Raw genomic sequence first — 14,184 nt, 5'->3', positions numbered from 1 at the left:
TCCTCACAGCCACACTTGCCAATTCGAAGCACCTTCTCACTTAGCGCCCGCAATTTGACATAGCATCCCTGCTTATCCAACACCAACATCTCCGCGTACTCGCCAGAGCCGTCACGTCCAGCAATCACACTAAGCCCATTGCAGGATAGGTTTCTTTTGCCACCTAATGGCGCGGATCAGAATTCACACTTGCGGCGTGCGGATTTGTCTGTAGTAGCAACAGGTCATCCCAAACATGGAGCGTCCTCAAAAACGACAACTCATGGACGAGGAACCTGTGATGCCGGAGTCCCTCACGCGCCCAATTAGTCCTCCTAGCAAGAAACGACGCAGATCTCCTGTCATTAGGTCGCCATGGCAACTTACCTGGATTCGAGACCTCCCAGACGATCAGAACCGAGACGCAGTTACTCTGAAGGATCTCCTTGGTGATCCACTCATTTCAGAATGTTGGGAGTTCAACTATTTGCACGACATACACTTTTTGATGGACGGATTTGATAGTGATGTCAAACATCTCGTCAAAGTTCACGTAGTTCATGGCTTCTGGAAGCAAGAAGACCCCAACCGTCTGGCCTTGGTGGTAGGTCATCCTTTCCGGCTCGAAATCTTTGGGAAATCCCCTGCAGAGTGGTAAACCAGCACCTCAGGACATTTCCATTGGGCATCAACCTCGACCCATCAGTCCAAGGACTTTGCTGGCCGGCTAACACTTATCAGCAAGCCGCTGCTGAGTTCAACAATGTCCAGCTTCACGTTGCGCCGATGCCAGAGATGTTCGGCACTCATCATTCCAAGATGATGATTCTATTTCGCCATGATGACACAGCACAAGTCATCATCCATACTGCCAATATGATTCCGAAGGACTGGACCAACATGACGAACGCAGTTTGGAAATCCCCATTTCTTCCTAAGACATCCGGGTCGGTCAATGCGACCCCCCTCATAGACCAGCCTATTGGAAGCGGAGAGCGCTTCAAATCCGATTTGTTAAACTACTTGAGATCTTACGACCGGCGAGGGGTTACATGTAAAGCTCTAGCTGATCGACTCGTTGGCTTCGACTTTACCAGCATTAGGGCATCTCTAATTGCCAGTGTACCGGGGAAGCATGAACTGCATGACACGACCCAAACTGCATGGGGCTGGTCTGGTCTGAAGAGATGCTTACAGTCTGTCCCCTGCCAGTCGCCCGATGAGTCAGAAATCGTGGTCCAAATATCATCAATTGCGACACTTGGGGCGAATGATGATTGGTTACAGAAGACGTTGTTTGGGTCATTATCTCGGTGCAAGAATCAAGGGCTTGCTAAGCCGAAGTTCAAGGTAGTTTTTCCAACTGCGGACGAGATACGAAGCTCACTCGACGGATACGCGTCTGGCGCGTCAATTCACACCAAGATCCAGTCACCTCAACAAGCGAAGCAGCTCCAGTACCTTCGACCCATATTCCATCACTGGGCCAATGACTCTCCGCATGGAAAGGGTAAGTGGCCCGTTTCGGGGTCATTGTTACAGATGCTGACCCACTAGACTTTGCCGATGCGACGATTCAAGATGGCGGGCGCCAGCGTGCCGCACCCCACATCAAGACGTACATCAGATACAACAAGAACTCGATCGATTGGGCGTTGCTTACATCTGCGAACCTATCGAAGCAAGCATGGGGTGAGGCTGCTCGCGCCACTGGCGAGGTCCGGATTGCCTCATGGGAGATCGGAGTCATGGTCTGGCCAGAGCTGCTCGAGAAGGAGGCGACGATGGTAGGGACGTTCGGGACGGATGAGCCTCAGGTCACGCAGCAGGGCCAAGAGGATTCAAGGCCTGTCATCGGCATCCGAATCCCATACAACACACCATTGCAGCAGTATGGGAGCGAGGAGATCCCCTGGGTTGCAACACTGGTCCACAACGAGCCAGACTGCATGGGCCGAGCGTGGGTGGAGTAGGACAGGGCGATAGCAATCGCCATGATCCGTGCGAACGGCATTGACAATTGTCCAATAGCGTCACCAGAGATTTCAATCATTGAACAGCCGAGTTCTTATCAGCATCGCGACTACCGGCGTCAACAGCAGAGAAAAGTTCAAGACAAGTCGCGAACGATCCACCCCCGCATGCGCTCACCCCGATCCAAGGGCACTAAGACAAATCAGTTTTGCGGTTGGCGCCGGACGACGATTGAGCTAGCGGCTTGGCTTACTGATACGGCTACGGCGAAGGCGGCCTTGCATGCGAATTCCGCGGGCAAGCTTTTATCGACGAACCAGTGGAGGAGTGACTCAATCGCCGGGCCGAAGGTGGCAACAACTCCACCTGGACTATCTCTTCATGGGCGCGCTTTGCCTGGGTTGGCAGCATGACCCGGCCGGAGGCGAACTGTCGTGCCATGTTTAAAAGCACCATGTCCTGGTCGTTCCGTTCTCGCGTCGACTGATAGACATCATTGTACTTCATCACGACCGTTGGACGTCCATCTGATCACTCAATTGATGCAGTTTGTTGCTTTTGCCTCTATCTGACTCTGTCAGACTCCACTGTGAAGCTCCAGTCGCCTGACCGGGAGAGATTTTGCGGGGTGTCTCCCAACCTCCGAGTCTGCGTGCTTCAAAGAGGCGCCTCAAAGACTCTGCATCTGCAGAACACACATTGAACAGACTTTGCCTTCCTCCTGGATCTGCGAATCCAGCCCTCCTACACAATGGTGAAACCTCAAGGCATCATCTCGTCGTCCCCACACGGCAATCGCTCTGTGCTGGGGAGTTCCTGGCGAAGCGGGTCACCACTCGCGGAGCAATTCCTGGCGAGAGACATTGCCGAGTGTTCGGATGACGAAGCCATAGACACGGCTGGTGAAGATGTCTCCGACTCAGAGTTCGACGTCAGCCCTACCATGTATCGTCGACCCAGTGGTGTCGCGTACGGTGGATCTCGACCTGTCCTCAATCCCCAGACCTTTGACGAACCAGCCATGACTCCTCTGGAGAGGAAGCAATCCCGCCATGCGGAGCGAAGCCTGCTCCGTGATAACCACGTCCTGCCACCTAAACACCCTCATCGCAAGGATACCTTCTTTTCCCGAGTGTATCGTCGCCTATTTAGTACTAAACTTCCACAGCCTCAGGACGAGGAGCGGCCTGCAATCGTCGTTCAACCACCAAGTGAGACGTCACCTCTTTTGGGCACTGGCAGTGACGCCTCAACCACCTCATCCGATGATGGTTTAAATGAGACTTGGGGGCAGGCCGTTGCCGAGAACCGAATCCGTACGACATGGCAGCGTGAGACACAGACTATTGTGGCCTACTCAACGCCTCTTATCATCACATTTATCCTCCAGTACTCTATCAACGTTACGAGTATCTTCGCCGTCGGTCGTATCGGCAAACTCGAGCTCGGTGCCGTCTCGTGTAAGTGACCCATCTCCTACCCTACTCATTGGAAAGTCGTATGCATGGGAAAAAACACTTTGCATCTGGACTGACAACGTTTCAGTGGCCAACATGACTGCTGCCATCACCTGTCTAGCCCCATTCCAAGGCCTTGCTACCAGTCTCGACACCCTCTGCGCCCAAGCTTACGGCTCCGGCCATAAGCACCTGGTGGGACTGCAGTTCCAGCGGATGACATGCTTTCTCTTTTGCCTCAGTGTGCCTGTTTCTGTGCTGTGGTTCTATGCTGAGAACATTCTGTATCACATTGTACCTGAGCCCGAATCTGCTCGTCTCGCCGGTCTGTACCTCCGTGTCATGATCTTCAGCATTCCCGGTTTCATTCTCTTTGAGGGTGGCAAGCGATATACCCAAGCGCAAGGCCTCTTCCGCGCCACAACTTGGGTCCTCGTGATTGTCGCCCCGTTTAATGTCTTCCTGAGCTGGTTCCTCGTTTGGCACCTCGGTTGGGGCTTTGTGGGCGCTCCCATGGCCGTGGCCATCACCGAGAACCTCCTCCCTGTCTTCCTCTTCCTCTACGTGCGCTTCATCGATGGCCGCCAGTGCTGGGGAGGATTCAGCCGCCGCGCCTTGTCCAATTGGTGGGATATGATCCGCCTGGCTTTGCCTGGAATGATCATGGTCGAGGCAGAGTGGTTGGCATTTGAGATTTTGACGCTCATGTCTAGTCGCTTTGGATCCGAGTACCTCGCCGCCCAGAGCGTGCTTGCCACGGTTACGACCATTTCATATCAAATTCCTTTCCCCGTGTCCATTGCGGCGTCTACGCGAATCGCCAATCTTATTGGAGCTGGTCTTGTCGATGCCGCCAAGACCACCGGTGTAGTGGTATGTCCTCTATACCCCGCGAAGTCCCGTCCGTAGTACTAACAACTCATAACTCTAGGCCTTCGCTGCAGCCTGCGTCATTGGCATCTTCAACCTCGCCTTATACGGCGGCCTGCGATACTACATCCCGCTCCTCTTCACCAAGGACCCTGAAGTCATTGAACTCGTCGCCACCGTCATCCCTATTGTCGCCGTCATGCAAGTCTTTGACGGCTTGGCTGCGGGCGCCGGCGGTATCCTCCGTGGCATTGGCAAGCAGGCCATGGGTGGCCCTGCCAACATCTTTGCCTACTACGCCATTTCGCTCCCGTGCTCGTTGGTCCTGGCCTTTGCATTCGACTGGCGCCTCAGCGGCTTGTGGACCGGTGTTACCTTTGGGACAATCACGTAAGTTGCACTTGTAATGCTACCAGTAGAGTGCAGAAGAGGTATGCTGACTGTCAATAGTGTCTCGTTGATTGAGTATATTTATCTTGTCAAGGCCGACTGGCACAAAGCTGCTGCAGAGGCGGCAGCCCGAAATGCTACAGGTTGAACAGATTGTTTGTCGGGGGTTTGACGATACGTCCCCGTATCGCCCTCGCCGTTTGGGCGTGAGGGACGGGTTGCCCATGGACTACTTGAAACATGACTAGCTTGGCGTTGATGGTTGGAAAAGAGAAGCCGTGAGCAATTGTTTTATACGTTATATCTACTCTTTAGATGAGTTTATCTGTTTGAAAATTAAGCAATCTCTTCCTGTCCCCCCAACAAGCTATGCGATCCGTATAACACTTCAAGTTGTGGCAAGACTGGCATTGGTCCCTCATCACGTCAATCTCATTCCAAAGACTAGGAGGGATATCATACAAGGCAACCGTAGCTTCTATACTATTACACCGCCTGCCTGTTCCCTCCTCTCTCCCATGCATTCATCTCGAAACAAGCCGAGATCTTACTCTCAAGGTCTGCAGCTGTCCAGCTGGACCTTGGGGGCTTCACTGTCCCTAGCATCGAGCATCTTTGGGTCTTCCTTTTGAGCATCTCCATTCCAATTCGCTGGGCCGAAAACTCCGAGTCCTCGTCTCAAGCAGATAAAAACCAAACAAACAAAAACCTGAAAGCAAGGCATCGTCTAGCCAAGCATGGAGTGGGTGCGGATACCCTTGGGACCTAGCTCGCTGTTTATTATTAGCATTTTAACGTCTTGTGGAAACGGGCAGGTAAATAGGGCTTACTTGTAATCGACTCTGCTCAAGCTCATGAGCCTCTGTGCCTCAATAGCTTGCGCATCCATGTTGGTGTGCAGGCAGAAGGCAATGCGAGCTGCGACCTGTGCGCCGAGGAACATGGATTCTTCGAAGCCGTTCTTGGTCCACTCGCTCAAGTACGTCGGCAGAGCGGCGGTCTTGATGCTCGTAGGCGTCTGACTATGGAAGTGATGACCAACAGCGGGACCGCCAGCCTCAGATCCGGCCTGAGGAGTTGCGACAACGTTATTAACGCCGCCAGCAGCTGCATTGGCTGTGGTCGCGGCCTGGAGCAGAGGGTTCACGCCGCTTGAGGACAGTTGATGAGGCGCGCCGGTGAAGGATCCTGTAGGTGTCTGCGCGCCGGTACCGGTAGGGGTGGCCATGTTGGAGGGCAGCTCCGAGGTGAACATGGTAGCTGTGGATGGTGAGACGAGGTGACGGGCGGTGAGCGTCTGGAGAATGTTCTCCTTGAGGCCTCGCAAACGAGAACCATTACCGACGAAGACGAGGTTGTCCCAACACGCCGGGCGCATGTACATGTCATCGATGCCCTGAATAGTGCGGTAGATAGCGTTGACGATGCGATCGATCTCGACTCGCTCCGCAAACTTGAACCGCTCCAGACCGACCTCAATGTCTCGACGGACGCGCTTGGGTCGCTTCTCAGGGGTCTCGTTGGTGCTGGTGGCGGCAGCTGCAGGAGCCTCGGGTCTCTCTTCAGGCTTGTTCTCCGTGGTCGCGACCTCGCCCTCAGGCTTGGGAGCCTCCTTTGCTGCAGCATCGTCGGCTGGAGGAGCAGCGGACCCATTGGCATCACCCTCCTTCTTCTCACCCTCGGCTGGACCATTGGTACTCTTCGCTGTGGGCTCCTTGGCCGGCACAGGCACCTCCTCAAGAATTACTTCCTCAAAGTAGAATATGTTCTTCGACCTCTTCGAGTTAGGCAAGCGCGCGGGCTTGTTAGCAGCCGCATCGGCATCCTTATCGCCCTTGGCCTTTCTCCCAGGCTTGCCCTTCTCCTTCTCTTTCTCCTTCTTAGCGAGGAACTCCTTGGTCTGGCCGGTGGTAACGATGGTGGCCACATCCAACACACCATCGTCGTCACCGTTGCCATTGGAGTTCTCGCCCTCGTCCAGAGGTTTGGGCGCACCGATGGCCGTGGTCATAGTCGCGTCAGAAGCATAGTAGGCGGCTGCCTCGGAGGCACTCCCCACGGGCAACTCCATCAGGTTAGCCGCCGTGCCTACGTAGGGAAGAACCTCGCAGATAGAGCTCTTTTTTAACTGCTCGGCCATGTCGTGGTTGAATCCCTTCCCTTTCAGTAACCGGAGCAGGTTCTGAGTGAACACCTCTCCGCCGCTGATCTGGCCTTCCTGACCCACGGAGCTGACCTCCATATGATTCGCAACGCGTCCGTCATGAATCGCTGTCACATCGACCTTCTGAAAGCCAATATCCACCACGGTCATGTTGGGCCACTTCAGTCCGTACTGAGTTGCGACACCGCTGTGGATTACGCACAGTGCCGGGGTTCGGGTGTTCTCGAAGATGTACCGGGCAATAGTCTCGCAGTCGGGGCGCGTCCATTGCGGCGAGGCCATGAGCATGATGGGAGTGTTGTGGTAGGTGGTTGTTAAGAGGCCGTGGACATGGTCGAGAAAGGCGAGAAAGGCCTCCATGTTGACAATGCGACCAGCTAGAATGCGCAATTAGCCTTGGGTTCTATCTGCATCTCAACCCGTATCGCCTTCAGTCGCAATCGCTCCGGCGACCAGCAAATCATACCTTGAATGGGATACACAGCACCCTCGTCCTCATCCACATCTTCCACCCACTCCTCCTCCTCCTGGCCATTCACCAGCTTTGTGCGCTTCGCCCTGTGGTAAGGCGCCCATTGTTCGCCGTCCTTGAACATGCGAGTTTGCATGCGGCGCGTGGGGAGGGTCAGCTCGCTGCATCCTAGCTGGGCCATGGTCATGCGGCTGCCGGGGCAGACGATGAGGACCTGCTCCTCGCGCCATTTGCCCGTCGTGCTCGACATGTTGAAGAGCCGTCTTCTGATGGAGCTCCTTCTAGAGGTATGCGATGGTGGTGTGGCGGTGCGGGTTTGGGCGTTTTCGAGAATGTGCGCTGGAGTTGCTGGTGATGCTGCTTCGCGCTTGTCTCGTCGCGATCCTGGTGTTGCTTGGGATTTGCGGTGGCGGAGGGAGCGTGCTGTGGCTGTTGGTGTGGCGCCGTGCTTTTTGGTGGCTTGAGCCTGGGAGGACTTCAGAGGAGTCTGGGTCACGTGAACCGTCGGATGTCCTTGATTGACCGTCATCTGTGCCATCGTCGTAGATGGTGCATTTGTTGGTGTTGAGGATGTGAAAAGAGAAGCAGAAGCTGTGCCTCGATGAATCAAAGGAAAGAATCGATTTCTATGGTACAATTTGAATGAATTAAAAGCAAACAAAAAGCCGTTGTCACTATTTGGCAGTGAATCATGCCCGCTTCACCACCTGGGTCAGTCATTGGACACGCCCAACAAAATCGGATAATTGGTAACGAACATAGAGTTGGCATTAATGACACATGCAATACCAGGAATCAATAGAAGCCCCAAATATTCGATTATTCCTACTTCCAAACCGCCCTCTGAATGATCCTAGTGCCTAACCTGCACTGTAGCTGTTCAGGCGCCACCAAACGCACGCCTCGTCCAATCGGTGGGGCTGCACAAGGACAGCTTTCTCACAACAACGACAACAACAAACGTCGGCACCTGAACAAATATATTTCGAATCCGCACATGAAGCAGGCGAGCTAAAAGCTTGGGGATAATGCTCCGCGGAATGTTCCTTGAACGTCTCCTCATTCTTCACCACCGGAATTGAGACTCCCAGGTTCTGACTTGACTGTCCACGACGAACAGAACAAAGACCCGAACAAAGAGCCCTTGCACCCGCTGCTTTCGAATACAAATGTGATGTAAGCATGTGCTACGTTTGAAGGCTCCTCTACTCTCAGAAACTCATATTCAAGATAGAAATCATGGCACCCAAAGAGCCCGTTGTCTCTCCGGCGACACCCATGCCTAAAGGGTATGGGTTCCTGAAGAAGGGAAACGTATACGCAACAGCAAGCACACGCCGCAAGGTACACGCCGCGAAGAAGACTCTTTATGTTGTCTCGGAAAAGGGCAAGCTCGTGGGCCTTCGGGCGCCGATATGGATCCTTAAGGAGGTTCACTCGGAGGATCGCGCCACGAAGGAAGAGCGACAGAACAACGTCAAAAAACGCGATGACGCAACCGAGAAGGAATTCGAGACGGCTATAAGAAAGTTATTTCCCGAGATCCCCGAGGAGTCTCTTCAGAAGGTTATCAAAAGGGCGTTGCAGAAGCGGAGTGGACGGGTTGGTCGCTCCGGGGCACTGTCCGTGAACGAAAAGGTCCAGTTGGCTGTTTCGGCACACGTAAGACATTGCCATACACAGTATGACAAGCTTATCAGAGGGCCAATGAGTAGAGACGACGCTCGTAAAAAGATCAAGGGCGAGGCACGACGAGTTCTGGGACAGTGGAGAGGCGCGAGAACGACAAACGAGTCGAGGAGACAGCGAAAGACGAAGGCCAGGAGAGCCAGCGCCACAAAGCAGGCAACTCCAACAAAGCAAACAATTCCACCGAAACAGACGGCTCCGACGAAGCAGGCAGCTCCATCGGCACCACCACCAAAGCCCTCAACTGAGAGAGGGCGAAATGAACAACAGCCTTTGCCGCGGAGGCGTCGAAGAATGCCTACTCGGAGCTCAGGCCGATTGAACAACCCCGGCGTCCAGGATCTGAAAGTCCTGAATGTGTTCTTGGACGATGAGGAGGACTCAGACAATTCAGATGAGGACGCTGAAGATGAGGAAGATCTAGATGCATTTCTCGACGATTTCTTGGTGGATGACAGTGAGTATGACCCGGAGTCGGATTGGCACAGCGAGTGAGCTTTTGCTTGACTTGCAGTAAATAGGTAGACTATGCCGAGCTATTGCTCTTTTTTCTTTCAAGCTTTTGACATTTGTAGCGATGAAAATTGCATTAGGCGATTCTATTCACCTGGGTCCAAATAAATACTCGCCCCAGCAAGGTTCGTGAATGCTCATCTGGCTCGTATTCGTGACTAGCATGGAGTCACAGAGAGGCGTTGCTATGCCCATTGCTTACAGATCTGACGATAGATGATCTGATCGATATCTGCAGATTACAAGTCTAATGACGTGATGTCGAGGCACCATGAGCAAAGCCTCGGATGCTGGAGGTGCAGGAAGATGGGGTGAGATGATCGCGGGATCCCTTTCTCTGGGGTGGCTATATCCAATGATCAAATTAGACCGAAAGCATCCGAGTAGAAGAAACGACTGGTTTTTGACAGCCCCATTCGGGGGGCTCATAATGACAATCCGAATGTGGACCACATCCTGGTATCGAGAGGGGTTAACTTGTACCTCATCGAATACGGGCGGCGGTGCCTCGGTAGTGCGAGAGTCTCCAGTTGACTACGATGGTATACGCACAATGCCGAAGTATTCAAGGATAGCGGCGGCGTTTGCAGTCAGCAGTTACCTGATACTCTATACTCGCGAGCCCTTCCTAGCCGTTGAGTGTGTCTTTCTAGGGACTCGAAGAACAGGAAACTTCTGCTCGTATCTATTGCAGGGCCTTAGATGTCTGTGGCGCATTTGTCGTCCTTGTAGTTCTGGTTTGACTATCGTTAGGCTAGAGTGAGACTAGAGGCCAGATCCGTGATTAGTACTCGCTATTCGTGTTTGCTAGGTCGCAGGTGAGAAACAAGAGTGTATTAAAGGAAGTCCACATTATATTCAACAGCATTAAGCATATAGTACGCTGCCGGAAGCTTCTGTTCCAGAGCATTCGGACTAGTAACAACAACTCCCTGTACAGATCAGCCGCTCCCAAGGGCGGGCCCGGTCTTCCACAATCGTGGATTTGCTCCATCCCATCATATCGCGTATATCAATAACTGTATGCCATCCATCGCATCAAATGCTCCCGAGCTGGTATCAGCAGATGCAAAATAATGTGTTCCTCAACGCCAGGGGGGAAGTGCCCGCCAAATATAACCCGTCCATAATACGCCGTCGCCAAAATATTGACATGAATGCGAAAACAACTCCTGAAGACCCGTTGCATCTTTTATGCAGCTGTAATGGTCACTTCCTTCGATCCCATCTTTTCTAGTGCTTCATACTTTTCATTCATCTCAGGTTGCTCCTTGGTAGATCTTCGGGGGGTCTTGTCCTCGGTAATGTCGTCAATGACCGAGAAAGGTCGATTGGAAGTGGCTGTGGTGAGCGAGGATCCGTTCAAACTCCGCTCGTCATCGTTGGCACCAGCATAAACGGACGATGAGCGCTTCTTTGAGAGCGAGTCCGAGCTATCCGAGTGCTCAAGCTGGGGCACGCTCGAGGGCGGTTCTTGGTCTTCGGAGGTCTTTGTTTCCTCCTTGGGCTTCATGTCATCGGTCTTGGGTTCCTCCGCTGCCAGGAAGAACTCAGACTCAGAATCTGACTTGTCTTGTTCCGATTTGACCGACTCACGCTTCGTGTTCTCAACCTTGGCCGATACAATCTTCACCTCAACAGGCTTTAGGAAGGGCGAGGACTGGGCCTTAGGTTGGCTCTCTTCATCCGACTTGGTCTCGGCATCGCCAAATTCCTGTCGGAGAGGGCTCTTGAGATGGCTGACGTCGCCGATTTCCGTCTTACTTGACCGAGACGTCCTGGCGGGGCTCCTCATAGGCAGCGGGGGAGGAATCCTCTTGGGGATCGTCACCATGTTGCCTTTTACCTGAACCACTCGCGAAGCAACGGCCTGTGTCCTTGCTGGTTGCACAGCAGCCACCTCGAACACCACTGGCTCCTCATCGTCGTCATCTGAGTCGTCTAGCTCTTCGTCGTTCTCCGCGTCACGACTTGTCTCGTCGTTGTCGTCATTATCATAGATGCTCGAGGCCTTGTCGGTATCATCAGTAGACAATCCCTGATCAACCTCGAGAGTGTCATGCTTCGGAACATCATTCTTCAGCGTGTCATGTTCCACTGCAGTGCTACCCTCGCTGGTTACACTGACAGGGGAATGAGGTCCACTGATGTTTCTCAAAGGCGTCAAATCGACCTTTGTGTAATCCACTTCCTCCTCCTCTTCTGTCACCTCGGGAATTTGTGTCGGAGAGCATCGGCCGTAGCCGTCCTCACTCCGACCTGGGCTTGGTGTTGTCTCGGGAGTGGTCCCGACCTCAGTTTGTGTTCCCGCATCTGTCATCTGGCTCTTGACCGTGCGTGCCGACATGAAGCTTCCGCGGTTGCTCTTAGTAGCATACGTATCCATGCTCTGTCTGTTGAATTTGGAGAACGCTGGACTGGCCGGGACTGGGTTAAAATCGAACTGGCTACTGGTTGGTCGTAGCCGAGATCCAGCCTCTCTAATCTCAAGGCCAGCCATCTCCAAAGCCAAGACTCCGAATGGATCGGGGTCATCAACGCTGGGTATTCCGAACGCATTGCGGGGCGAGACGGGCGTTGAGGTTTTTGGAGTCTCAATCATGGCGTCTCCTGGTGCAGGCTCGATGGCAATCTTATCAATGATGGCAGAGTCGAAGTCTGTCCTTCCCTCGGCCATCTTAATGACCTCGAAGAGGGGCCTCGTCTCTTCGACATTTCGTGACACATTTCCTGCGAGGATATCCATTTGCGACACGGCGCTCGAGTAAAAGCGCTCGTTTTCGTTCCCTCTCTCGGCCAAGATACATCCGTATAGGTTGACCAACTGAGACTGACCACGCGCTTTCATATATGTGAGAACGGTATTGCCCAGATCTTTCCACCTGATGTGCGACTCGTCCGAATCGAGGGGAACGAGTGGGCCGCTGGTCAGGCCGACATCTTCGCCCAGAGTTACCCGCGGCCTAGTGATCGACTCGAGTGCGGCGAGGTTGTTGATGACGAGGACACAGTCGTAAATGTCAACGCCAATGATGAAGCTGAGAGTAGGTGTATGTAGCATGATACCAGATGGTGGTGACCATGTGCCGTCAGATTTTCGGGCGATTAAGATGCCTGAACCACCCGAGCCTGTCATCCACAGACCACTTCGCATGCAAGTGAAGATTGCGATTCCAGCAGCATTCTGGATGATGCGCCGGGGGATTTTTTTCGTCATTTGAGCTGGTGTTTGGGGATCGTCGGGGAGGGGTTGTCCATCGTAATCTTCTACTGGGGCGAGGTATCCATCGGCTGAGAGGATGTTAGCAGCAACGACGGCGGGAGGCAAACAAAGACTCACTAGAAAAGGACTTGAGGATGCGAGCGGCCTTTTCGCATTCCCCATCGAGAGCCGCGGGCCAAAAGGTCTCGCGCTGTATCCGCCCATTGAGATTGATACGGGAATTGGCGTTTGCGGCAGCTGTGTTGATCTTGGCCAGGGCACTAGTTGACGACGTGGAGGTAGGGCCTGTGCTGGAGCGGTTGGAAGACCACCCGAAGAAGCCATTGCGACTGCCGGATGTCCTCTTGTCCCACGCGGGGAGGAAGCCGGACACGCGCTGCATGGCCGGCCGTTTTGTCTCTCCGTCGCCTCTGTGTTGGCCAGGCGGGGGCACGACAGAGAGGACGGGGAGAGACGGGGAGTCCCGTATACCAGGAGCAGTGAATGCGCTGTTGCCGAGGTCTATGTTGCTATTGCTCTTAAAGCTGTGTCTGTTGAAGGTCGCTCTAAACAAGGGAAGAGGTGATGTTGTGGTGGAGGTGGTGGTGGAGGAGGAGGTGGACGAAGCAGGTGCGGAGACGACGGATGCAAAGCTGGAGGATGACGATGAGGTGATGACGGAGGCGGAAGCAACGGCGACAGTGTTGTATGTGATGTAGTCGGAGGGAGACGGCGACGGGATAGCAGGCGTCAAGGCGCTGCTAGTCGAGGTGGTGTGCGCCGGGGCCCGGAATCCTTGGGAGTGGCAGAGGTAGAGGCCGTGGCGGTCGCGGTCGTGGCCGTTGGCGTTGTGAGCTCGGGCGTTGGGTCTGGCGCATGCGTTGGCGCTGTGACCGGCGCTCGCACTGGCATGAGCTGGACTCGGCGAGGTCGAGGGAGATGGCGAGGGAGAGGGGGAAGAATGGGAGTGAAGAGAGTGAGAATGAGGCTGGCGTGGGTGCTGGGGCGGGATGAGATGCTTTAGAACCTGTCAGTCAGCAGAACGGACAGTGACGTGGGCCATGGCAAAGCAGGAGCAATGGAGCGAATGGAGTGAATGGAGTGAATGGAGCAATGGGGCAATGGCGTCTGAGAAGTTGGGAGCCATGGGAATGGACAGTGGAGAGAGAGGGGGGGAGACGATCGGGCCAGCCACGCCTAGCACGCACCCTGCAAGCTGCGCAAAGTATGAACGAAGTGTGTGCGTGACCGGGCCTGTCCTATTCGGGAGGATGTATGTGGGCAATGTGGGCAATGTAGCCTTGGAGGGTGTGCTCAAGTCAGGTACGTGTGTGTCTGATGGAAGTAAGGTACTTTGGGTCCAAAGGGATGGGATGTGATGAGGGGGAACTTGAAGGGACTAGACGGACCCAGCAACGCAGCGACCCAGCAACAAGGGGAGGGATTCAATTGAGGCGGAGCGGGCGAGCAGGCC

At 54.1% G+C, this 14,184-nt stretch overlaps 4 protein-coding genes across 4 annotated transcripts; 2 read left to right on the top strand and 2 right to left on the bottom strand.

Moving 5' to 3' along the window:
- Window positions 1–83: 83 nt before the first annotated feature.
- BGZ61DRAFT_410356 (tyrosyl-DNA phosphodiesterase-domain-containing protein) lies at window positions 84–5,030 on the top strand. The gene is made up of 8 exons (XM_046243240.1): window positions 84–583; window positions 721–1,489; window positions 1,537–1,774; window positions 2,502–2,542; window positions 2,661–3,413; window positions 3,499–4,283; window positions 4,342–4,670; window positions 4,731–5,030. Exons 1-8 carry the CDS (start codon window positions 236–238, stop codon window positions 4,816–4,818), a joined length of 3,351 nt encoding a protein of 1,116 aa, XP_046110706.1. The 5' UTR covers window positions 84–235; the 3' UTR covers window positions 4,819–5,030.
- BGZ61DRAFT_380429 (uncharacterized protein) lies at window positions 5,031–7,744 on the bottom strand. The gene is made up of 3 exons (XM_046242625.1): window positions 7,301–7,744; window positions 5,501–7,211; window positions 5,031–5,443 (listed from the first exon to the last, which is right to left on the bottom strand). Exons 1-3 carry the CDS (start codon window positions 7,554–7,556, stop codon window positions 5,398–5,400), a joined length of 2,013 nt encoding a protein of 670 aa, XP_046110705.1. The 5' UTR covers window positions 7,557–7,744; the 3' UTR covers window positions 5,031–5,397.
- A 689-nt stretch (window positions 7,745–8,433) lies between these two features.
- BGZ61DRAFT_88136 (uncharacterized protein) lies at window positions 8,434–9,605 on the top strand. The gene has a single exon (XM_046257178.1). The coding sequence runs from the start codon at window positions 8,546–8,548 to the stop codon at window positions 9,488–9,490; it is 945 nt and encodes a 314-aa protein (XP_046110704.1). The 5' UTR covers window positions 8,434–8,545; the 3' UTR covers window positions 9,491–9,605.
- A 1,095-nt stretch (window positions 9,606–10,700) lies between these two features.
- On the bottom strand, window positions 10,701–13,113 carry BGZ61DRAFT_339357 (uncharacterized protein; the record flags this gene model as incomplete). Its single annotated transcript, XM_046239220.1, has 2 exons — window positions 10,701–12,799; window positions 12,849–13,113. 2 exons carry the CDS (start codon window positions 13,111–13,113, stop codon window positions 10,701–10,703), a joined length of 2,364 nt encoding a protein of 787 aa, XP_046110703.1.
- Between the last annotated feature and the right edge of the window lie 1,071 nt (window positions 13,114–14,184).

Source organism: Ilyonectria robusta, assembly GCF_021365365.1.
Source record: "Ilyonectria robusta strain PMI_751 chromosome Unknown BGZ61scaffold_2, whole genome shotgun sequence".
NCBI lineage: Eukaryota > Fungi > Ascomycota > Sordariomycetes > Hypocreales > Nectriaceae > Ilyonectria > Ilyonectria robusta.
Note: the sequence above shows the minus strand (reverse complement) of the source record. Positions and strands in the feature narration are given on the sequence as shown.